General features: G+C 44.5%; 1 protein-coding gene across 1 annotated transcript in view; it reads right to left on the reverse strand.

Moving 5' to 3' along the window:
- The window catches only part of TNIK (TRAF2 and NCK interacting kinase), a 288,393-nt gene that overhangs the window by 65,682 nt on the left and 197,904 nt on the right, over positions 1-24,807 (reverse strand). Inside the window, 5 exon segments of the mRNA XM_012640167.1 lie at positions 2,789-2,977; positions 4,063-4,149; positions 4,998-5,108; positions 20,485-20,689; positions 24,189-24,255. Coding sequence (XP_012495621.1) covers positions 2,789-2,977; positions 4,063-4,149; positions 4,998-5,108; positions 20,485-20,689; positions 24,189-24,255 — 659 coding nt within the window.

Here is a 24,807-nt window from a genome sequence, read left to right on the forward strand (position 1 = left end):
ATCAAACTAAGGCGGGCAATTATTTGTTCTTAGTTGTACATCAGTTGTTCCAATCCGAAATTGGAGAAACTGTCACTCTCCTTCTATCATATAAATGTTTCGTCTTTCTTCCAAAATATGATCATTCACTCTAAGGCTTGAGAACTGTTTCATGAATAGATGGATGGTTAGTTGGAAACTGGATTATGTTAATCACACCCAGGAGGAAAGGACTAGATATGAAATCCCCAAAGAATGTTCCCACATATCTCTGGAAGTGCATCAAGCCCAAAGGAAGAGAACCAGCTGCTAGGAAGCCAGGGACCTTGGAAGACGTCACCCACCAGAGGTGGCCCAGACTTATGGTGGCCAGGAAATCTCCCATCGGGAGTGCTTGGCAACACAGCCATGTTGTTTGCACACCCAGCTGCTATGTTTCTTTTCCTGCCAGGAGCCTTCCCGGGAAGCACAGAGGAACTAGGCGGTCCAGAAAACTGCCTTGATGACGTCTGCAAAGACTTGCCCCCAGGAATGCCATGGCTTCTGAAAGCTTGGGAACTGTGAGCTAGCTCTGAATGGAGAGGATAGTCCAGTAAATTTAGTGATGAGGACAAATAGTGACTAGAAAACAATGAAGTCAAAGTGGACAAGTTCAAATCAGAATGTGCTGGGTAGAGGTTGAAGGAAGGAAATGGAAACTGCTCTATGCTTTTCTTCTTTTTCTGGTACATTTGTGCATGAAAGAGCTGTCTAGGGGAGAGAAGAAATTCTGGGATTCTTTGCAAGAAACTGTGGTCCTCTTTAATGGGATCTGTAGGTGTCTCTCTTCTAAACTCATGCTTGGGGCTGGAAACATTGACTGCCGAGTGGTCAGGCATCAAGGAGAGGTTACTTAGCGACGCAGCATTTCTTAGAAGAGTCGAGGTGCTCGTAAAGATGCACGAGTTCATGCCCCTTCTGCCCCAAGGTATGCATAGGTCTCTAAGGCCTTCCTTGATTTCAGTAATGGACAACTGGGGGCTTGTTACTTTGGAGATGTTGGGAGAGGACACACAAATGACCTTAGATCCTAACTCTTGAGTTGGGCTACATCCTTGGGAGCGAGATCACTTTCGAGATCTCACTATGGTCCATGAGGCTTCCTGAGGCTTCAGTTGTTCTTCCAAACCAAGTCTAATAGGGGAAGCTGGTCCATCTTTCTTCCGCGAGTGATGCTCAAACAGGAGTCTTGATCTGGAATCATTAATTCCTGCAGGAGCTACTGGTATTAGCTTTGTAGAGGTTAGTTTTTCAGCTTTCTCAACACCTGTCATGGTCAGGAGCTGTGAGTCTGGCATAGCTGAAGATTTCAACTTGGCATAGCTAGAAAATGGCTTAGCAGTGGAGGAAGGTGGTACCTCTCTGCCAGCCAGGACACATGTCAGCTGCTGTTTAACAGCACAGTCACTCTGCTTAGCTGGAAGAACAGGTGGATTATTAAGGGGTCGTTGCTGTACCTGAGAGCAGGATCACAAAATTGAATTATTGATCTAAGAGAGAGAGGCAGCTGTTACAGACATAGGTCAATACAGATTATGTTTACAGATGTAAGGGAAAGTGATCGAAAATGTTCTTCATCTCAAATCAAAATGATTTTCTCTATAGACTGTTTTGTAACTTTTAAAAGAAAAGTTATTTTCATTAAAATAGTATATGATACTACACAGGATTTAAACAATCTACATAAATATAAAAAAGTTCAAAGAAAAAAATCAGTATTTTGATTTCTACCTCCCATAAACCACCATCATTAACATTAGGACAACATAATTTTAAGAATTTTCTATACATATCAGGTAAGAGAGAAAAATAAAAAGACAGAACTACTTTTATAAAAATAGGATCTTGTGTAAGAAATCTGGTCCTGGAAATATTGTAGTCTAGATAACTTGAAAAAAAGCTCTAGCTATAAATATCTAGAGACGCTAAATAAAAATACAAAATAACCCAAAACATCTTAAAATGTCTGGCTACGCTCACAAGAAAATAAAGGAAATCACCAGGGGCCACAAACAATGACAGAACTGGCCACTAGGGTGTTACGCACATGAGCTGACACAGTGACCCCCTGGAAGCATTGCTGATATGGCTGGAGTTATTATTTTGTGTGTTTGCTTTACCCATCTGGTTATTACCCTTTTTTCCTCCCACCCAAACAGCTTTTAATTATATTGTTAAATAGCTCATCATAGGCCAAATTCCTGGAAATCCTTCCTTGGTCAGCAGTTAAGCAAATGACAAATCATTACTCTGGAAGTATTTGAAAAAGAAACACAAATGACTTTTGATCCCAAAAGTGAATATCACAACCACAAGTCTGAGGTCAACTATGCGTCTGCCGGTATCACAGCAAACAAAGTAGTGTTAGTGACAATGTCAATGACCAGTTAACAAGGCCCAGGTATGGACCGGAAATGAGTCTACCTAGAATTACATTAAGTCCTTAATCACATTCTTCAAACAACAAAAAAAAAAGTGGCTAAAAATCCTCATGTCACAAATTCAATTGGATTAGTATAAGGAAAAGGATTTTTCTACTGTTGCCTATAAAAATCCACTATCTCCACAAAGATATGCCAAAAAAAACCCCACAAATGGAGTAAGGTGCCTTGCCATGTCTCCACAGAAATAATGTTATGGTTCTTCCAAAAGCAAAGCAATGAATTGTTTTCCAACTCTGCAGCACTAGGTTAACTCTCCACTTCTACTGGATGAATTCATTAGAGCCAAAAGCCTGGCCAACAGGGTGTGGTTGCACTTGCTTACTTACCTCCTTGGCCCACGCTGGCTTCTCACTAGGACTCATCCCTTCTTTGTAATGGTACAGTGGCTTCTTTTCCACGGGCCTCTGCTCCTGCCGCTGGTGCTGAAGGGAAACTAAATAGTCTCTCTCTTGCTTTAGCTGTCTCTGCAGTCTCTCTGCTTGTCTCTGTTCTTCCAATTGTTTGCGCTTATATTCCTGTCCAGATCAGGCAAGAGGAACAAGGAAAAGGCCAAATTACCACACAGAAGTCACTGGCCAATACCAGTTAAGCATGCAATGATGCTAAATAACATCATTATTTAGCAAAATGATGCTAAATAACAAAGGACCTTAATACTAACAGAACTACAGGAGGTTGTCAGAATGTGCCATAGAAATAAGCTGCAGCCTTATGTTAGTATCTACACGGGAATGCATCATCTGATGAAAACACTACTGCTTTAAAATGGCAATTCCTACAGAACACCGCCACTTGCAAAGTGACTTGTCCCTGATGAATTGCAACTGAGAAAATGCCAATAATGAGGACATTTAAATGGTCCACACACAACCCCTGTAAGGAGCCATCTACTTCCTGATCTAGTAATTAAACCATTCAAACATGCACAACTAAGTACAAAACTAAATAAACAGTTAACGATAATGCCTAAATCATCTTTTGTTTAATAAAACTTGGACCAGCAAAGGCCATTACCAAGCTTATGTACAGGCTAAAAAATATCAGAACGCCATTAAATAAAAAGTTCAGTTAAAAAAAAAATACACCAAGAAACCCATTTGGAGAGCAGTGCAATAATAATAAAAAGTACTGTACTTCAAGTGGAAGCCGCGTGAGCAGGGAACACAAAATGTTCCCATCATAAGGGTAAAACTAATAGTCTGCAAATGAAATATGACTGCAGAGCTGAGTGGGTTCTTATGGGAGAGGTACATTTTGCTGTGATTATATTCCAGTGTGTTGCAAATGGCCTTCAAAATCACTCTGCAATAAACACAGTGGGTCTCAAAAGCAGTTTGTACTTATAAAAAGGCTGGATTCATGTTAAAGTTTCACAAATAGATGGAGTTAATAAAGAATGTATAACAATTGTATTAAATGTATTAAAACTTGGCAAAATTGATCAGCGAATATATTAAGTTTCTATGAGATTTTTGAGGTCGATGAGGCTTGGAGGCTCCCCTCTTTCGGACGGGCGCACTAGGAGGACACACACAGACACACATAGACACATGCAAGTTGAACACAGAGCAGATCAGCTGGCCCTTGGCTTTCCCATTACCAGAAGTAGAGCTTGTTCATGCAGTAGCTGCTGCTGCAAGATCTCTAACTGTCTCTGCTCCTCCTCTAACTGTCGCCTGATGTATTCCTGCAGAGGTAGGCAGCAGAGAATTCAGAGGAACAGAAAGAAAGAGAGAAAAAGAACTGGTAATTCCAAAGGTGACAAGAGCTGCCAAGTAAAGTGCAGAAGGAAGAAGGTGGAAAAATACCCAGATACCTCCTCGCAAAACAGGGAGAGTATGCCACACCAAAGCAAAAGCATTTCAATGTAGTCTAAAGCACAAACCTTCTACCTACAACAGCTGACTGAGATGGCCCAGCATTTTACTGTTACTATTTGGTTTTTATAAACCCAGCTGCATTTTAAAGCTTTTCATTACAGCTTCCTCTCTTTATGGACTACCTGGAATTAACAATGCTATAAAGTTCATAGGCTTCTGTGCAAGCGGCAGGGATACAACAATTGTGGAATGCCATCGTGCACTGTCTTTGTAACGGAACCATCCTGCTGGTTCGCTGTGCTGTCAGAATGTGATTCTAGCAAAGAGAGAGGGGCCTGCATCAGTATCAATGACTCAGACTCACAAAGACCAGAGATTGCATGAGTAGGAAAGCTCTTCTGAAGCAATGAAAGAGCAGGGCTTGGCTCATTTTTCATGCTTCAGTGCTACCTTCAAATTAGATAGCCAGGGCTAGGAGAAATGGAACAGGAAGGTATATCAGGGAACTCTGGCGAGGGTAGGAAGCAAGGTTGGACAAGTGGGCACCGCCAAGGCTGTGCATTTGACTTCTTTAATAGGCGAGAATAGTTTCTTGAGAAAGAGTAAAAACCCACTTAACCTGAGCAGTCCTAAGAGAAGGTGACCCACACCCCAGAGACATCTGGCGCTGCAGTTCCCAGGGGGCCATCCACGGGCTCCACGCTCCCAGTTGTACCTGCTCATGCTCGGCGCGCCTCCTCTCCTCCTCCCGGCGCATTTGCTCCTCGTAGTGCCGGCGCTGCTCCCTCTCCTGCTGCTTCCGCAGCTCCTTCTCTCGCCTTTGTTGCTGTGGGGCAACAAGCAGACAACTATGAGGGCAACAGGCCTTGGTTGAGGGTGTCAGGAAGCCAGTAGGGAAAGCCGCCCAACTGCAGATATGAGCTCTTAATGAGAGATGCCGAAATGCTCCAAGGCTGTTTCTCTCCTGGGCTATTGGCGGGGGGCACACTGGCAGGGAGAGAGGGGGTGATGGAGAGAGATCCAGCATCCTGCATAACACCCTGCCATTTGCCACGCAAGTGCATTCTCACCAAGAAGTTCCTGGTAAGCGTGTTCTCCCAATGGCTGGTGAGGGGTTTCAAATCAGGGGTAGGAGACAGGTGATTTATTACATGTCATCAAGCTGTTCAGGGGATTACTTCACAACGCTTATGTCAGTCAATCTTTCTGACACCATGTAACACAAACATTTCATAGATAAAGCACATAAAAATCAGAGAAGTGAAGTGGCACAATCGGAGCCATTCAGTCATGAATGGCTGAGGGTGCAACAGGATTTAGTTAGTGATGCCCACCCTGTCCACCACCCTTCTTGTGTATCATGCTACCTCGCTGTATTTTGTGGAACATTCATTTTTAAGTGTCAATTTAAACTTGTTGCTCAGATAAGACCCTTATACTCAGGAGCCATACTTGTTGTCATCATCATCATCATCATCATCGCCACATACAATTACCATGTCTCTGACAGTGGACTGTGTGATAAGCACCTTACACGCTTTATCTTGTTTAATCTTCACAAAAATCTCCCGAGGTAGATATCATTATTATCCCCATTTTATGTGAGAAAACAGAGAGATCAAGTACCTTTTCAAGGTCTTGCTCATGTTCAAGGTCACACCCAGTTAAGTGGTGGAGCTTGATTTCAGAGCTAGGCAATGTGACTCCAGCATCTGAGCTCAATTGTGGCAAAAGATGAAGAGGCAACAGGAATGACAGAAAGATCACAAATTATCGAGTTTTTCACTGAACTCAGGAAAGCAGAACATTTTAGGAGAAGTTAGAAGAAGGCCAAGCAGTTACAGCACCCAATGGTAGGGTGACCATTACCCCATCTCTGGGCCATTTGGAACTCTGTGGGGACATGTAAGGATTTATTCTGGTTGTCTCAACGACTGGGGAACATGACTGGCATTTAGCATGAGGGGCTAGTGACACCAAGCATCCTGCAAGGTGCAGGATTGTCACACATTTCTAAGTATTTTCCCATACAACATGTCATTAGCACCCCTTTAGAGAAAGGCTGCAGGCCCTTTGTGTCAGACCCCTGTACTGGCACTGGGATTTCTCCTTCCTAAGATACGAGGTTCTGGGGAACACACCAGGAAGGAAGCCCATTCCCTCGTAACATTCTCAACAGCACTTCACTGCATGGCTGGGGAAACATGAGGCGCCCAGAATAGAATGGACTGTGACTGTATCACATCGATAAGCAAACAGCTTTTGTGCAGCAGTCCTCCGTCACAGCCCCGGCTAAACCAACCACAAACATTTGAAATGCCATAGCAGTCCGTGAGGAAGCCTTCCTGATGTAGTTCCTGCCGCCATCCTGTAGACCTGCTGTCTTCCGATAACCTCTGAGTCTTGGGAGAGAAGCTGCATCTGTTGAGACTCCACTTCTGTCCCTTCCAGACCAAGAGTTATTTGTCTATCTCAGATTGCAGGTGAAAGGGAGTCACTGAGGGCCTGATGCAGCCAAATGACCTGATCGGACTTGCATTTTCAATTTCCCTGACAACTGCAGGAGTGGACAAGACTCTACGACCGAGGCGTAAACTGATTAGGGCCCCGATGATTTTGGCAGAGACAGGCCGAGAGCCCACATTCACAATCACTGCTGAGGGTGGAGACGCAGCCTAAAGGAAGAAAGGCTAAAGACTGTCCAGATTTCCAGTCATTCTAGTAGGACTGCAGTGGACACCAGCTTGGAAGTAGAAATTAGAAACAGGCCAAGATAAAACAGGCAGAATTTGGTGACAATGGGGTGTGTGAGGGCAGGTGGAGTTCCTGGCCGCGGGGCCGCGGGGCCGCTGGACAGCAGGACAGAGAAGAGCAGGAAAAGCAGGGACGGGTCAGGCATGAGCATGAATCAAGTCCCAGACGTGTATTTGTTGTACGGAAAAAATCTATAGGAAGATGCAAGTAGAAAACATCAGCATAGGAAGTGACTAACTTGGATTACGGACCCCAAACTGAAACCTTTCTTATACTCAACCAAAGTGAACCAGCGCCAGCACAGAGAATAAAATAATTATGTGTACAGATCTGGCTCCTGGCAGGAAATAGCCCTAATTTAGCTAACATTTCAAGTTTTTTACTCCAACTATCGGTCTCTTTCTTGAGGAAAAAAAATAATCAGGCCTTTGAAGAGTTAGCTGATTTTTATATGAAGGATTTGTACATTTTGAACCCTTCGCCAGGGATCAATACTGTTTTATAATTACATGTCACTCAGGTCCCTGCGCAAGGTGTATACAGTATTGATTGCAACTCAAGTGCGTCCTGGCTTCCCAAGTACTCAGTAGTTTCTGAGAAAGACACTCAAAAGTGACTAATAATTAATAATGATCTCACTCGGATCAGCTGCCACTAACGCATGGAGGCATCTGCCAGGGCTTGGGTTCCTGTGGCGAGGCTGGAAAAATAAATCACTTCCCCAGCATTCTGAGGGCACCCTGCCAATTTCCAGATGCTGTGTCTTCATGTTAATTCCCTTCCTGAAAAAATGTTTGCTCTCTCTCCTCCTGAGCCTGGGGCTGTTTCAGGGAGGGGACATGCCAAGTTATGTCAAAGAAAGACCAGGTCCCTGGCCTCAAGCAGACACCTTTACAAAGCTTTGGAGACTCTTGTTAAGAGTTGCTCTTTGAGGACAAGGCCTGTGCTTGATTTCTGCCGTACCTCGACCCCCTCACGCAGGGCCTGACACCCGGCAGGTGCACATAAGAGTTTGTTGAACTGAGCAGAGTAAGAAACTCGAGGGAAAAGAAGACAGCACAGTATCCTCTCAAATTTCTTTGCAGCATTTTCCCTCCCATCAATACTTATGATTTATATCACACTGTACCTTCTATTAGGGTTAGAGTATGTCTTAACAACTTTGCAATCTCGGTTGAAAGCTATTTGTGGGCACGGTCACTGTTCCTCTTGTTTTTATTTTTCATTGTTTCCCACATTGGGCCTGCTACCATTGATACTGTTGCATTGAATACTGCAGACTGGATAAGTAACAGAAGAGGTGAAAGCTCTGCAGAGCTTTGCCCTTCAGTGCCCTTCTTAGCCCTTATGGGCCAGAACATTCTTTTGTGTTGAGGGCTGGAGAATGTTCTAAAGACAGCCACCTACAATTGGCACTGGCATATACCTATTTGCCTTCTTGGAGAATGGCATGAAAATAAAATAAGGGAATAAAAGTTTAAGCTGGAAGGAATGGGAAAGGGGAGAATCAAACAGTATTCCTAGATTTCCTTCAAATTATGCATAATGATGAGTGGTCCTGCTACCAAAAAAGAATGGCTTAAACCAACTACTCTAAAACTCTTGGCAGATACTCTACCTGTATTGAATTGCCTAGAAGTATATTTTCATTTACATCTTCTTGTAGGTACTAAGAAAAGTTATATTCCTTAAAATTAGACATTCAGTGTGTTCTTACAAGTTTCTTAATTTCTTTTTTCCTGGTTGGAAGATGATTGATGGTACCTACTCTGAACATTTTCCAGACTAAGATCATTGTTGTCTTACTCCATATATGGAGTAGCATCGGGGCCTTCTTGTCCCTTTTGTCTTCTGTTGGTATTTGCCAAGAATGATTTTTTTGAGGATAGTTCTTTATTTTTAAACTAAAAAAATTTTAATTTTAAAAACATTTATGATTGACATAATAATTACACATATTTACAGGGTACAGTGTGATGTTTAGATACATATGTAAATTATGTAATGATCAAATCAGGCTAATTAGCATACCTATCTCCTTAAACATTTATCATTGCTGATGAGAACATTCAAAATCCTCTTATACAGCTATTTTGAAATATGCAAGATATGAATATTATTAACTCTAGTCATCCTACTGCGCTTTAGAACACCAGAACTTATTCCTCCTATCTTATAGCAGCTTTGTACCCACTGACCAATCTCTCACCATTTCCCCCATCCCAATCCTTTTGTAGCCACTATTCTATGCTCTACTTCTGTGTCAATGATGTTTTAGATTCCACGTGTGAGTGAGAACATGTGCTATTTGTCTTTCTGTGCCTGGCTTATTTCACTTAATATGATGTTCCGCAGGTTCATCCATGTGGCTATGAATGGCAGGATTTCATTCTTTTTTATGGTCCAATAGTATTCCATTGCCTATTTTTACCACATTTTCTTTATCCATTCATCCTTTTATGGACATTTAGGTTCATTCCACATCTTGGCTACTATGAATAATGCTGAGCAAACAGGAGTGCAGATAAACTCTTCAACATACTGATTTAATTTTTGGAGGATATATACACAATACAGGGATTGCTGGATCTGGGTATTTATTGAGGACAGTTTTGATCCTCCCCATGGCTGTTCCCCTTAGGCCACCTCCAGCTTGAGGCTGTGTGGCTGCACTTTCAAGCATGTGAACTGGTTAGTTAATTTTAATGAGAAAATATCAGTCCTGTCCTCCTGCTCAGGGGACCCACAAAGGTAATATATTTATTCCAAACTGACTATGTAGAATTTCTTCTCTTTAAATTCTTGCCAGAGAATATCACCTCAATCCTTAAATATTTAATTCCTATTAAAGACCTAGTTGTAAGAAATAATCCTGACAGATGTTCATCACGAAGACTGTGGAGTTGGTCTTTTTCTCCTTTGTTTTTTTAAATGCTCTTCTTAGATTACCTTAGATCAGCAGAGAGGCGTACACCTGCACCAGGGTGCTCTGGCTCTCGGGGAAGTGACTCTGATGAACTGTTGTGCCATAACATTGCACTTTATATTTTCACAATAGCTGAATAAAGCTGACCATTGCATTTACGGTAGGAACATGGCCTCAGACATTATTCATAGCACTACTCAACCACTACCCGATGGACAGCATGAATCTCGATCCATTTGTGTTTGTCTCCTTCCTCAGGTGCCAGGACTCTCAGAGCCAGACCGTTGGCACTGGACGTCCAACAGCCCCGGATGGCATGTTGTGAAGGTGTCTGTGAACTGACTCTGCTCCTGCCTTCGCTGTGTTTCTCTCTTCTACTTTCTTTCCTTATTTTCTTTTTAGTTGCTATATTAATCTCTGTAAGCCACCTTAAGTCCTCCTTTTGGGATGAAGAAAAGTCATGAAGAAGGGTAGAAACAAGCAAATGAAAAACAAATTTTGGCCCGGGTTCATCTTTTACGTATGTCACATTTCCCGTTATACGGACTCAGGTCATATTCACATGTGAGAATTAATATCCCATAGCTGCAATGCAACGTGTCACTGGGGTGGAGGGTAGGTAAGAGAGGCAACAGGGCTTCGGGAAAGGACAATGGATCAGAAATAGCAAGACGCAATTCTGGTCCTGCACTGCTGCTGATACAAACACTGAAGACCAAGCGGCAGTGTTCTGTAAATTATGTTTAATGAACAAGTAAATGTTCTTTGATCTTGAAAAGTCACCTTCAACCAAACTTTCAAAGAGGGGTCAGATTAAGTAATCCCCCAAGTCTGTTCATTCTAAGAGCCTGGGCAAGTATTCAAAGTGCTACACTGCAAAGCAAAATTCTACTAACAATTCAGAATGAGAAGTGAAAGGAAGCAGAATTCTTATTTGCCCCTGGAGAGCTCCTCTTGCTTTTCATCCCGGGTGACCTCCTGGAAGTGGTGAGAAGGGACCCCACTGTGACTGGGGAGACCCGAGTTGGCCTCCAGAGGACAGGGGAACGGCTGGTGCAGGATCAAGTCGGGCTCCTTGGGAAGTACCTCAAACCATGCCCTCAACACAGGGGCTCTCTGTTCAAAGACACTTGGAATGAAAGGATCCGGTGTGGTCTTTTGAATCAATTGCACATCACACATGCCCCCTCACTTTAAATAGGACTGCTCTGTATAAGCAACCCGGGAGCCGTACTGTGACGAGAGGCATCCCCGCTTCTGGGCTTTCCATTTGCCCATTTAACATTGGCTCATGTTTCAGTTTTGGAAAAACAATTGCAAACGACCTACTGCAGGGAAAGGGCATGGTTCCTTGCAACCAAAGCTGGGGTTCCAAACTTTTTACAGTAAGGACATGAGAGTGACAGGGAAGTAGTCTGGCACCTCCAAATTTATTACATAACAATGAAATAAAAATAACAAAAAAAACGATAATCATTGATAATAAGAAACACTTATGTGGTGCTTCCTATGATGCCAAACACTGTCCTAAGCCTTCACTCATATCAACTCATTTAATTGTCACCACAACCCTTTGAGACAGGTACTACTGTCATCACCCCCTTTGACAGATAAGGAAACTGAGTCACACCGAGGCCAACATCTTGCCCAATTTCATTCAGTTGGTAAGTGCAAAGCCAGGACTTATTCTCTGTGCCTGGCTCTTGCCACGCTGCCTTTGTGGATTAAAGCAAGCAGGTTGAGGCATCTACATATACAAAGTGAAAGATGTCTTACGCTTTTTCAAGTTGCCATTTTTTTTCCTCTTTCTATCTTCACTTGTTACTTATCTTTTCTTTACAGAAACAGTAATCAGAGAACACTGAAAGAGCTAGACAGGCTGGATATACCCCATTTCTTTCTTTCTATACCTATTTTACCCTATTAAAGATAAACTATCCAACCTACCCTTTCAGAGCTTTCCTGAAAAATTAACTGCCTAAATGAAGCCTTTTCTTTGTGCTCACAGGCTAACTGCTGGTCAGTAGGCAGCCCCTGGGCAAACAGTGATGAATACGTGTGTGCAAGCTGGTCTTCATGTGTGTAGGAAGAGGAGCAGACTGAGCTGCAAGGAAGCTTAATGAAGAATTCTTGTCCTGCTTCTTCTATGGATGCTAGTCAATGTGATTATGCGCAAGCTCCTTATTACCTCTGGGCCTCAGTTTCCCCAGGGAGAACAGCTACTTGGGTCTCCCTGGGTATCATACAGAGGAGCAAGAATGGCTGGGTGGAGACCCCTGGTACCTATGACTTGGAATGTTAGTGTAAGATGCAAATGCAGAGGAACCTCCAAATTTCTTCTGCCATCATTCTGAAGCCTTAGACCCTCAGATTGAGTCCTATGAAAACAAGCCAGTTACTAATTTAAACCAGTTTATTAATACAATGTTTACAGAGAGGGCCACTCCAGCACATCTGAGATGATATTAAGATGCTAAATTATATCATATGTGGAAATGCTGCAGAAACTGGAGACATGTGGAGAAGAACATTATTATTGCCTTCAAATATTTTTAGGATTGATGTGAAAGGCGTTTTAGTTTTATTTGGCACAATTTGTATTAATGCAGGACTATCACAAGAACCTAAATCAATAAAAAACATAAATTTTCTAACATCAGGAGTTATTCAAAAATACAATGTGCTGCCTTAAGCCCATGGACATATGAAACACTGTATGTTCAACAGGTTAAATAACTCTGTTTGAAGAATACTGTCCAGGGGATTCTTGCTTTGAGAGAATTGGATGAGACCACTTTTGAGGTCCCTCATATTCCCCAGTCTCTATAATTCTATAAAACTGCTCACTGAAGAAAACGAGAACTGAAATAAAAACACTTTGACTTAAATGTTATGTGAAATACTACCTTCTCTGAAACGACTTTGTTGTCACAGTTCCATGGCTAGGAATAACTAAGAAAACTGTGAAACACAAGAAACACAGACAAGATGTAATAAAAGAGGTTCTGTGAAGACTTTGGACAACAGAAGGCAGGTCTGTGTGATGTCCCTTCTGTGCTGGCACTAGGAGACCATGTGACCATCCATGCAGGTCCTCTAGATACATCGAGGAGCCGCAGTGCCTGACTCTGGGTTTTTGTCAATGGGAAACGCTGTAAGTACAAAATATTAGCATACCCTTCCTCTTCCTTAAAAGTCCAGGAAGGACTTCAAATTTCAGTAGCATTTTAAACTGCATTATAAAAATTTCAGCACAACTTTCTCACCTGGGCAGGAACCCCCACCCCCATGGGATCCAGGTGACAAAGCACACAAAGCCAGAACTCCTTCGGCAGGGCAGGTAAGTTAGAAGAAGGAGCCCTTGGGGGATCCACCGAGAAGCAGGGTTCCTTCTACCCACACCCTCCTAAAGCACAAGTGTGATTTATAGCGCATGCGATTAGCGACCATTATCAGAAGCCCACGGGCGAGCCCGGTCCCAGACAATGAGCATCCAGTTTGCCGGCAAGGTTCCCAGTCGTTTCATAATTTCTGCTCAGTTATTGAAGTAACAGAGCAAAAGCTCAGCTAGAAAGCATTCAATCTCTGTATCGATGCTAACGACATCGAGGAATAAAGAGCTGCTCTGCCTCCCACCAGCCAGACACTGCTCCCAGGACACATGAGGATACCTACAGTTAGTGATCAAGGAAATAAAGGCCCACTTCTTAGCAGTGCCAATGAATAACACTCCAGGACCATTTCAGGGGGAGTTATTCTTGCTCACGGAGCTTTCTTCTGGCTCAGGGCCTGGGAGTATGGCCCAGTGGGTGGGAATGCCACACTGGCAAAAACCCACACTGTTTTCCCTGTCTCTTGCTCATGCCCACTGCACTTGCTCAAGCTGCATTCAACTGCGAGCCTTCGCCCTGGAAGGAGGGCAGCAAGAACAAAGCAGGAAATGAGAAACAAACACCTTTTCCCTTCACGTGCAACACTCTTCTTGAACTTAATCAGGTATTTACTTAGTGCCAGGTACTGTTCTAAGTGCCTTGTATGTATTACTATCCCATTTAATAAATGGGCCAACTGAGGCATAGAGAAGTCATGTCTTGCCCAAGATCACAAAGGCAGTAAGTGGCAGAGCTGGGATTCAAGTCCAGGCAGCCTCTTACTGGACTGCCTTGTTTCTAGCTTTTTGGCGAAAGGGTCACTCCTAAGGTGCTATGTCCCTGAGGCCCAGAAGCTTACTATTGAGACAGCACATGATTCCCTACCTTCTTCTGGGTTTTGTTTAGATATTGGTAGCGGATGAGACTTTATGCAGCCACTTGGTGGCAATGATGGGATCATAACTACACAGTGTTAGAAATGACAGCATGAAATGCTGACAAGATAATCCATTAAAAGGCAGTTTCTCCAGGGGAAGGTTCTTTAGACTTGACTGGGAAGAGGAGATTTTTCAAGGTGGCAGTTGACCCCAGTAAGCAAGGCACACCCAGAAGGACGAAGAATGGGCTGCCTCTTGTGCTGGCAAGGTCGGGACTGCTGGCTCTGTCAACAGCAGACAGACAGCCCAGCAAGACACGACGGAAGGGGTGCCCTTGGAAAAAAGCCCTCTTAAAAGGGGATGGAAAAGTCCAAGTTTTACAGTAAATGGAAGGTACGTTAGAGAATTAAGGAAAACTAGAATGAGGAAATGCTATCTATGTAAAGAGGCATTAAAATAAAAAAATTAACAATACAGCATTTTGAAATCATCGGTTCCAAAATAACAATAAAATATTCACCCAATGATATCAATCCATTTTTGTATCAAGGCATTCTGCCAAGCCTTCTGTGTATATGGTTTAATTTACTTCCCACAACAATCCTACAAAGTAAATATTATTATACTGAATGTGCACGTAAGGAAGCTGAGGTTCAGAGAGGTTAAGTAATTTTCCTGAGGCCACACACCTAGGATTAACCCTTGGCCTCCTGGCCAGCTTCTCTACCTCTCCAGTGGTCTACAAGCTGGCCATTTAAAAACTGTTAGATATTATTTTCCTGTTAATGACATAACTGAATTTCTCCTAGTATTATAACAAATACTCTTCCCAAAGTATGAAAAGAAGCTTACCTTTTGGTACATTTATTTTAATAAACCCAGTAAGGTTTTATTGTAGCACATAAAGGAGTTCAAAGTTTCAAAAATTATTCCTCTGACTGTAGTCAAAGTTTCCCACACCGATAACAATAACAACTAGTATTTACTGAGTGCTTTCTATGTGTTGGTAATGTTCTAGGGCTTTCTGAATTAACTCAATTTAATCTTCACAACACCCTCACAAAGTAAATGCTATTGCTATTTCTAGTTTTACAAATGAAGAAACTGAGGCACAGGAAAGTTAAAGAAGTTACTCAGGGTCATACAGCTAATAAGGAAGAAAGGTGGGAGCTGAACCTTAGCAATCTTAGTGTCTAGAATAGATGCTACTTTCCTCTCAACAGAATGTTAGCAAACGCCCTGTTGTTAAGGGACTGTTCAGAGCTTCAGTATGTTGTCTTGCACTGTGGCTCTTAAAGAAATACGCAGCCCCCCCCACCACTTTTTTTTTGCGGGGGGGTGTCTAAGAGTATCTGGGAGAAACTACTGAGGTTCAGAAGAACCACCTCGCACACCAGTGGCTTCTCTGGGCTTGGGCTCCAGCTAGCACAGCTTCTGCGAGACTGGGCCGCTCACCCCAGGTGAAAAGTGAACGCTAAGAGAGACTGTCAGCGAAAGGCGACAACAAATGGGTGAGCATTTAACTATGAAAAGTTCTGTAAGCAGAAGCATGAGGTGTGTCTCATTAGAAATATTTAAGCTGAATTTGACAAGTCCTTCAAAAGTGAGATCTGTCCAGCTCTTGGCAGTTGACAAAATCCTTTCATGTCCATTTTCCTGGTTAATCCTCTGAACAACGTCGGTGGTGGGAACGAGCCTCCCTGCAGAGCTGAGGAGCAGGGTGTGGGGAGATTAAAGGGAACTGCAGGTTGTACATGGCGGGGCCCTCCAGTTTCTTCTGACTTTCCCCCAGAAAGGAAATGAAGGCATTTCTAGAGAGTACTACACAAGAACTACATTTAAGTATCTTCTTTGTCATTGAAACCAAAGGATGCTGTTATCTTCTTGGCCTTCGTGGGCATTCTGCACAGCTGGCCCCTTTAACTCCATTCTTATGTTTGAATACTAAATTTTTTTCACTTCTACGACATCAGACTCTCCTGGTGCTCTTTCTACTTCCTTATCCATTTTCTTTGCTGTCTCGTTTCCTCCTCTGCTCTGCGTTCACGGAGCTCAGGCCCAGATTCTCTTTTCTTCTCACTGTACACTTCCACTGCCGTAAACCAGTAATTCCCATGTTCCCGCCTGCGACTCCTCTTCCGTGGCTGTATCTGCACAGCCCAGCTGCATCCTTGGCATCACCACTGGCCGCCTCATATGCATCTTAATCTCATTCTGAACTGATTTTCCTCTTCTCCTTCCACACGTAGGCGCTAGTCTGACACTGGGGGACCTACTGTGAGTGACTTTGACTGCCTGTGCCCCTCATCTCTGCCATCTAAGTGACTCCCACTTCCTGCATGTTCCACAGGCTCCAGCTCTCTCAAGTGTGTCCACATTTCTCAGTCCCCATCTGCAGCGATCCACCCAAAGCATCACCCCTGGAGACAACCCTGTCTTCCCCATCCACTCCTGCTTCCTCCTAATCACTTTCCTTGCAGCAAAGTATCATTTTACAAAGGCAGATCTGATTGTATTCCTTGGTTAAAACGCATCAGTGGCTTCCCAGTCTTCTTAGAATAAAAATTCAAAGGTAATCAATTTGGCGTGCAAAGCCCTCTCGCTTTGGCTTCCCTGCCGAGCCCCTCCGTGTGCGCCACATGCTCCCAGCTGGGCTCTGGCTGACTGGCCCCCCAGCCAGGCGGGGTCACGCCTCTGTGACGTGTCCCTCAGCCCGTCATTCTTCACCACAGCAGTCACGGCAAGGACAATCAGTGATCACTTGGCTGATTGTTTGCCCAATGCCTGTTTCCCACACAGATCTAGTCATCACAAGGGGACACTATTTCTAGTGCCCAGCAATGTGCCCACACAGCAGAGGCATTCACTACATATTTGCTGAATGAACGCCTACAGGCACGGGGAAAAGGTTTTAATTCTTCCTCACACTTTTAAAGACAACTGAGCCCAATGTCCTTGCAAGCCCCAGCATTCACGATAGAAAGTTAGAGGCTTATAGGGAATTCACATTTTTAGAGTGCCAGGCCCCTATTTTGTACATTAACGCTCCACTACTACTGACCAATAAGATACAGGTGGCATTTCTTAAAAAAACAAATGTCAAGTGATGAAACCAAAGCAGTATATTTTTTAGCTAGAACTGGTTGTTTTTATGAATGGACAATGTTATCATGGCTTTGAAAGGCACTTAATGAGACCTTGGTGGCTTAAAAAACTTAAGACAATTCTTCAAAGAATAAAACTGACTATGAGGGAGGGGGTTGGCAGTCATGGGGACAATCTGATTTACTCCTGTAACTTAAAGATACCTCACAATCCTTGAAGGTATAGAATGCTCTCAGCAAGTTGAAAGAAATATATAAATACCACTATCGTTTCAAAACTCTTGAGTAGAATCGAACATCACCACCGATCTGCTCAGGATTAGTCTGAGAAGATTATCAGAGTAGGAGCTTCAACACCTCAAGGTCCCCATTCTTGGCCCCTAACTCTGTGACACAGAATAAAACAAGTTGTGTTGTGTTTATGCTCAGTAATAGAAATTTTTATTGAACTGAGTAAAAATAGAAGAGGTCCTCTTTGTACTTTTTCTCACTATCGATGGACTCATTCACCTTAGCTGGGTTTAGTCAAGTTCCTGGAACTTAGCTATAAACTGTACTTTATCACTGGTCAAAAGCCAAGAGTTTCATCCCTACCATTTAACTGGCCTGAAGCCATGTCCTTTTCATAAAGCTGATAAATGACTACATTCAGCATATATTCAAAATCCTTCTAAGAATATACAGACACTGATTTAGAGCTTAGCCAAATCCACATGGTTACCCATAAATAGCAAAGGACAGGCAGGGCTTCCTCAGAAACCCTCTGGTGGGAGGTGACATCTGAGATCACCAAATACAAAGGCCGCATCCCACACAGTCCTGTGCTACCAAAGGGGTGGTTGGGTGGCCTTTTGTAGAGAAGGGGAATGTGTTTTCCAGGATGCCTACAAAAGCCTGTCTGACCCACAAAGAAGCTAAATTCTCAAGCTGAACTATGGGCTTAAAACGGTTTCTATGTGACAAGGCAGTCCAAGTTCCTACGCAGGATACCAGAAACACAAACGGTCACCAAAGGCCAGGGTAGCAGGCACGGATGGAGATCCAGCAGGAGCAGGACCCAGGGTAGGACTTCCTGGTGGCAGAGAATGTCATTACTTAGGGGTTCAGAATTTACTGCTGTCTATTTCGTATTCCTTGTTCTTCTCTATTGAGCTATAGGGTGAAATAAAGCATCAAAAGGTAAAGCAAGTACAATCTGTTGGTGCCCTGTGGCCACTCGTGTTCCTGCTTCTGGTGAGAAGCTAGGGCTCACGTGCCTGGGACACAGAGCAAAGGGCTTGTGTCTGCATGCACGCCGACGTCTGCCATGCACGCCAGGACCTGCAGGGTGTGTCTCTGCGGATGCACGGGCCGCAGTGAGCTGAACCCTGACTTGCGTCTGTGGTAGGGGCTCCAGTAAACGCCACAGGAGAAGAAAGGCAAAGGTGGCCTTGGCAGTAGCTCTGACTGGGAGCATAAGGGACAGAACCCAGCTCAAAGCACCCATTGGGCACAGATTCTTTGCCTTGCTCAGAAACCCTTAAACGTTCAGAGGGAAAGACCACAGGAGGAGAGGCCAGGTGAAGAGTAAGGAAAAGCATGTCAACTATGGCAGGGGCTGTGTGCTTAGGCTCTGCAGGCCAATCCCCTGCATTTGAAACCTGGTTTCTTCTCAAGCTGTGTGACCTTCAGCAAGTTATTAACCTCTCTAAGACTCAGCTGCACATTAGCTTTAGACTGGAGATTATTGTGAGGACTAAATGAGACAGTTCAAGTAAAGTGCGGAACAGAGGACTCTGCAACACAGGACCAACTACTTCCCCTCCCTGAACCTCAGTTTCCTCTTTGTGAAATGGGGATTACATGCACTTTGCAAGAGAGATAATGGGTATCTGCAAAGTGGTAATAACAGTAGATGAGATACTGATATGAGCAAAGCATCCTGCCTGGTACTTGGCACACAGAAATCACTCCATAATTGCAGCTGTTGGGTATTCCTGTTGCTGGTCTGAAACTAATATTCCAGGGACATGGTGAGGCTGATGGGATTTACTGCGCACTGGAACTGAGGCCCTCACAGATTTAATCCAGGAAGGCTGGGCCTTGATGTACCATTTAAAAGCAATCTGCTCCTGGTGTCTGCAATTCACCACCTCTAACTCCGCAGTGGCCACCTGACAAAGCAAGTGAATCGCTATAAATGCATTAATGAGGAGCAGGCTGGTATGTGAAAACCTGTAAAAACTACCGCCCTGTTCTTGTGCAGTTAGTGAACCTTTCACCTGCCGCCCAACTTCCCCAATGGCTATGCGCTCGAGGTTTCCTAACTGTCTAGAGGCTTTGATGTATCTGGCAGAGGAAGGAGCCTCAGAGACATGGGCAATGTTCTGGGAAGGAGGCTTTAACAAATGCCTGTAAAACCACAAGGGTGAGAGCCTCGTCCATGACAAGCCACGCAGGAAACTGTGGCTGGCAGTATTGTTTCCCACACAGATGACAGCAGCATCTGCTGCTGAAGGTAGTCTTGTCCACAAGCTGCAGGACAGGCCCTGGGTCCTAAGGGGTTTGAGGTGAAGGACTTGTAAAACACTTGGCGTGTGAATAGGCAGGCCTGCTTTCCCATACTTGGCATTCCTCTTATCTGCTTATTCCTTGTGGTCTAGTTAACACCTGTATTTCACCTCTCAATCACTGACTCATTCATTCATATATTAGTTCATGCATTCCAAAAATATTTATGGGGCACCTACTTTATGCACTAGACACTGTTCTAGGCACTAGAGATACATCAGGGAATAAAAGAGATAAAATCCACTGTCCTCAAGGAGCTTACATTCTGGCAGGGAGATCCAGACACGTGAAAGTACAGATAGAGTATGTCTGAAGAGGGTAAAGGTAACCAACCAGGGAAGGGCAGGAGGACAGCCTAAGGGAGGGCTGAAAGTGTCACTGAGGTGTGGAGGAAGCCTCACTGAGAAGGTGATGTGTGGCAACACAGGAAGGCGTGGAGGCCTCTCCTGCTTCTCCGCAGTGACCACATCACCCCCAAAGCAGGGCAAGATTCCTGCGTTCAGGCCTCATCCCCTTTGGTGTCAAGCTCTGTGTGCTCCGAGCAGGCTGTGGCCCCCAACCTCAAGGAGTGAGCCCCGCTGAGGGGCTTGGGTGCAGAGGTGGCTGAGCGGGTCCTCACCTCCTCCAGCCGCCGCCGCTGCTCCTTCTGTTCCTCGATGCGCTTCTGGCGCTCGGCCAACAGCTGTCGCTTGTGTTCCTCGTTCTCCCGCTGCTGCTGCTCCAGCTGCTGCCGCCGCAGGGCCTCAGAACGCTCCTTGTTGGCCAGCTGGAGCCTCAGGAAGTCCCGCCGCAGCGTCGACTCCCCTGGCAGGTTCAGAATGGAGCTGTGGGCAGGACAGAGAGATCAGGACCCCACATGGGGCAGGGGCCGTGGCTACTGTGAGTCTTGGGGGAGGACTGTGGGCAAATAACTCATCCACACTTGGGAAGGAAGAGCACAAGCTCTCAGCTCCTCTGCTAATTAAATCACTTGCCCCCAAAGAAACAGAGCCGGAATGAGAGACCAGTGTTCGGCCTCCCTCTCAGTAGCACCCCTGCATACATACGCTGTCTCTGTCCCTAGAGGGGTGTCACATCCTCAGAGTCATCACCTCCTCCAGGACCGTCCCTCACCCTGTGACATGGCAAAGATTTGTTTCCAATGACTTTAGTGACTGTGCAAGCCCTGAGCTCCAGACCAGCTTATTTGCAAATTTAGGAAAGGCAAACAAATAAAAATGAACAACAGTGGACGATGAGGGAACCTACGCGGGTGAGCACAGATCGCCCTCACCCACCAAGGCAGAGATCAGGCTGGTCCTATGAAGACGTGATGAGCCAGGGAGGGGAAACGCTTGAGTCAAGGTCGACACAGAGCCAGGATCTGACCCCAGTCTGCTAAGCCCAAGCCAGTGCTTGTCTCACTGCACCACACCCAACGGGTTTGGTTCTGGCCGCAGAAGGAACAGCAGGGACTTCAACCCAGCTCACTGCTTCTCAGATTCTGTGTAAGCAACAGTTTCCTCATCTGTAAAATAGTGGTTGTGCGAGTGTGCTCGCATGGGACAGAACAAGAGGACGTACACTGTACCCACTTTGCCGGTGGGGTAGGGCTGCCCTGCCTGCACCTAACTGCAGGTGAGCAACTCAGTTTCAAACTCCCTGGTTCTGCACAGCAGCCGAATAGGAAAGTGAGAAATGGCTTCTATTTGTTTGTTCGAACCTAGCCCTTTTAATCTTTCTGGAAGTTTCCGGAAATAAATAAGAAATAAATCCATTACACACATATTTACTGAGTACCTGCTACCCGGCAAGCACTGCAATTAGCTCTAGGGATACAGCAGTCATCAGATAAACAAACTCCTTAGAGTTATCTTCATGTGGGACAGACAGACAAATAATTACAGACAGTGTAATTTCAGGTATAAATAGGTTCTGTACAAGACAAGAAAGGATAACTGTTTAGGGGCGACAGAGGCAGGGAACATTAGGACTCTAGATGCGTGGTCAAGAAATCCTCTCTGGGAGGGTGGCAGTCAATGGAGGAGGAAGGAATGTTCCAGGCAGAAGGAAAAGCAACTTTAGAGGCCCATGGTGGGAACAGGTGTGGCCTCTTTGAGGCACTGAACACCAGCCTGTCTTCCCACAGCAGAGCGAATGAGAGGGAGAGTGGTTCAAGAGGTCTGAGAGATGGGGCACAGCCTGTGGGCTGTGAAGGCCACGCACTGGGGGGGTTTTAAGCAGAGGAGTAACACGAGCAGGTCCGTCTGGCTGCTGAATGGATGACAGTCTGCAAGGGCTGTGAGTACTGCTGCAGCAGCTCTGGGGTAGAGACCCACCCGGGATGGGAGCAGGGGGTGGGGGCTGGAAGAAGCAACAGGGGGATGGAGTTAGTGAAGCCTGTTGACAGATCTGATGTGGGGAGCAAGGGATGGCCTGCAGGGTCTGTCCTGGCAGCTGAGCAGTGCTGGTGAGGAGAACTGGTGTGAGGCATGCCGGGAGAGGAGCCGGTCTGCTGGCAGTCGACAAGAGGAGCAAGGTTTGGTTTTAGAGAGTGGTCAGTATGCTGAAATACCACCATAAAATGACATAAAAGGCTTTGTTCATGACGTCCATAAACAATGCTTGGCGTCTATAACGAGCCTCCTCTAAAACTTAGAGATTTTGTGTAAAACTCTAAAACAAACCCCATACGATGGTGCTTTTATCTACACAGGCCACTTGCTCTGTGCAGAGGTGATGGGCTTGGGAATCGAGCCTCACATGACTTGAGGATGCTCCATTAACGTTAACTGATGTTGCATCGGTGTCGGCAGAACCGAGCTGTATTAGTGACTCAATCATCAACTCTGTGTGTGACCTGGTTACCACCCTTGAGCTGTCACCTCATTTCTGAAATGAGATAACCATGCTCCTTTTCTCCTTTTCAGGATTTCATGAAGATTAATTAGATGCATCCATAAAAACACGAACATAATCTTTGATGTGATGCAATGACCTGTTACATTTATAGATGTGTTAAGGTACAGCCAGTCTGGCCCCCTCAGTGACTCCTCACATGCAGTGTAGCAAGTGTTACAAAGACAGGGTTTCTCAGCTCTACAGAGAGTGGTCAGAGGGCTGACACAGTCATCTGGGTAAGCTTTGAAAACCAGTGTACAACTTCTCTGAAGGCAGCGTGTTCGGTCCTTGGCCTTATAGGAATGTTCATTTTCCATGTCACTACTTGACAGTCATCATCTCTACTCAGCTAAAGTGGAGGCAGCCAACATGTTGTATATCCGATGGAACAAAAGAATTTTCCTTTGGTCTTTGACCTTGAGGAATCCTGTGGCAGATGAAGAGAGAAAAACTAGATGGCCCTCTAAGCCCAGTCCCACCCTCTTACGGTAGCTTAGCAAGAATCCAGCTCAATAGGTCTGAGTTAACTCAAAAAACAAACACATGATGTCTACCTCATTCTAGCATTGGTGGCTAAGGTGGCCCATTAGGGTCCACTCCTTGCATGCCTAGAGGATGGGGACCCGTCTACCTGGGTGACCTTCTTATTTGTGCATTTTCTCCCCATAGTCTTACTAAACATTCACAGTGTGTGGCACCATGGTGTGTGTGCCTTCTCCCCTTGACTCACCAAGCTGCTGCCAGCTGAGTTCTCTCCTGAGAGAGAAACCCCGGCAGTGTGAGCCCACCATTCTTAATTATTTATAAACACAGGCTAGAAGAAAGTCAGAATCAAAGTCAAGTGAAATACAAAGTATAGGGATGACAATAATAAAGCAGCACTGGATTCTGGGGTGCGGCATGTGACAACAGGAATGGCATGCAAGTTTCTATTTGGGCTTCATGTCTAGCATGTAATTTGACTTCCTGGAAATCATGTCCTCCTGGATTAGGCAGTGGTAAAAATACTGAGGCACATGATAAGGACAGTGGCTACCTGAATGGGCTTCTCAAAGGTATGAAGTAATGAACCGCAGAATTCTAGTCCAAAAATACTAGAGGTATTAGTTCTCCAGAAAGTTGCAATTTTAAGTACTTTCAGGCCTGCATTACCCAGACAATTGCCTCCTACCCATTCTACATGCACATATGTGAGGAAACAAGCTCTTAGGATAGAGACCATAAATCTTGGGGGACAAGATAAAGAATATGCTGATTTCCACATTTTCGTAAGAGTCTGCCTAGGGAAATTTTCCCAAATTAATGAGTATATTCATGGGCCATAAATTAAATAAGACCACCCTGGTGGATTCTTAAAAATGAACCTATAAATCAAAAGGAAAGTAAATTCCACACAAGCACAATTCAGAATGTGAAAATTAGACTTGGCTTTTGCTCGCATACCTGGGCTCTCCTGAGTCATTCTCCTCTTCTTCTTCCTCACTTCCGCTGTATTCATACTCTGTCTCATCTAAAGAGAGACTCCCAGAGTGTTAGTACACAAAAAGACACTATAGCTCAGTAAAGACCAATCCCCCTCCTTTTATACATAAATAAATTAAGCTCAAAGAGCCGTGGTTAACATGGAGCTGGAACAGACTCCAGGCCTCCAGACTTACGATTCAATAGTTCCCACCAGCTGGATTTAAGTATGTGGAATTAACCACATTCAAGATTGTCACAGCTGACTCTAGGTATATGTCCTCAATGCCTAACGTTCACAGGGAAGAGAAGATAAGGAACTGAAAAATAACTTTTCCGTATGTGTTAACCCTCATTATAAAGCAACTCATACCAAACTCATTGGCCCATGGTTAACTTATTGATGATATTCATCATTTTTAAAGTAAGATTTTACTATGACTTATGTGGACTCACAAATTGTCCAGAGATTATCTCGATAAATGCAACAAATCAATTTTTGATAATGGGTGCTACTAAAAATATATAGTTAAAATATGTTCTGATTGATCCACTGGGGAAATGCATTTAATTCAGTAAAATGTTAAGTGAGTTCATATAT

Source organism: Propithecus coquereli, unplaced genomic scaffold (assembly GCF_000956105.1).
Source record: "Propithecus coquereli isolate 6110/MARCELLA unplaced genomic scaffold, Pcoq_1.0 Scaffold15, whole genome shotgun sequence".
In the NCBI taxonomy this organism is placed as follows: domain Eukaryota; kingdom Metazoa; phylum Chordata; class Mammalia; order Primates; family Indriidae; genus Propithecus; species Propithecus coquereli.